Raw genomic sequence first — 814 nt, 5'->3', positions numbered from 1 at the left:
TGTATAAAACCACAAGAAAACTCTCGACATACAAATTGCGTGCCGCCATCACGGCATCTACCGTGGGAACGGCCGCGTCTTACCTTAGAAATGCCGACCCCCACTATGTCGTCGCTTTTGTTCTCTCCACTCTCTAGTTCAGTCGACTCACTCACAAGTGTCCTCCAGCACACTCTGGCTCTGTGCTTTCCTCTCCAATCTGTCGTTGCGATGCCTGTGCTGAGTCTCAGATCCTGTGTCGATGCCACCCAGCTGACTACTCCGTCCTTCAACGTAAAGCGTAAGCAGCCAGTCCACTTCCTTCATAATAACCTGCACAATAGTTGCTCTTCCCTCTCATCCCAACTTCTTGTCTCCCTCTGCTGCCCTTGTATTCTTGCGCTGTCTCTCCTTCGTTGTCTGCCTTTTCTCCTTTGTCTTCCTTTTTGCATTTGCATTCGTGCATGCCGCATTGTTGACCAATGCCGAACAACGTCTTCCAGTAATTCACGTATGTCTTCCCACTCTGCAGCGCAAGCAACAATCGACGAGCACACACTCACGACAATGTTCATGTACAACCACTCCCAAGGTGCAATCCCCTCTCCGACCCCATGCACACTCTCCTTCCCCACCTATCATTCCATGCTTGACATCACCCTCGATGGGCCCACACCGCGTGCATTCAAATTCCCAAGTGCCGTCCATGAATCACAGAAACAGTGGCCCACACTCACCCCTCTTAAGCCGAGTCCGTCCACACTTCACTTCACCTCTCCCTTCGAGCCAGACGTCCAAGGAGATACACATTTGGCAGTCATCCGCAGCACGACTC

At 51.8% G+C, this 814-nt stretch overlaps 1 protein-coding gene across 1 annotated transcript; it reads right to left on the bottom strand.

The window, feature by feature from the left end:
- Positions 1-268: 268 nt before the first annotated feature.
- On the bottom strand, positions 269-687 carry FOMMEDRAFT_163868 (uncharacterized protein; the record flags this gene model as incomplete). The annotated part of the gene is made up of 2 exons (XM_007272338.1): positions 269-505; positions 559-687. 2 exons carry the CDS (start codon positions 685-687, stop codon positions 269-271), a joined length of 366 nt encoding a protein of 121 aa, XP_007272400.1.
- Between the last annotated feature and the right edge of the window lie 127 nt (positions 688-814).

This window comes from Fomitiporia mediterranea (genome assembly GCF_000271605.1).
Source record: "Fomitiporia mediterranea MF3/22 unplaced genomic scaffold FOMMEscaffold_1053, whole genome shotgun sequence".
Taxonomy (NCBI): Eukaryota; Fungi; Basidiomycota; class Agaricomycetes; order Hymenochaetales; family Hymenochaetaceae; genus Fomitiporia; species Fomitiporia mediterranea.
The sequence above is the reverse complement of the archived record's forward strand: the minus strand, read 5'-3'. Positions and strand labels throughout refer to the sequence as shown.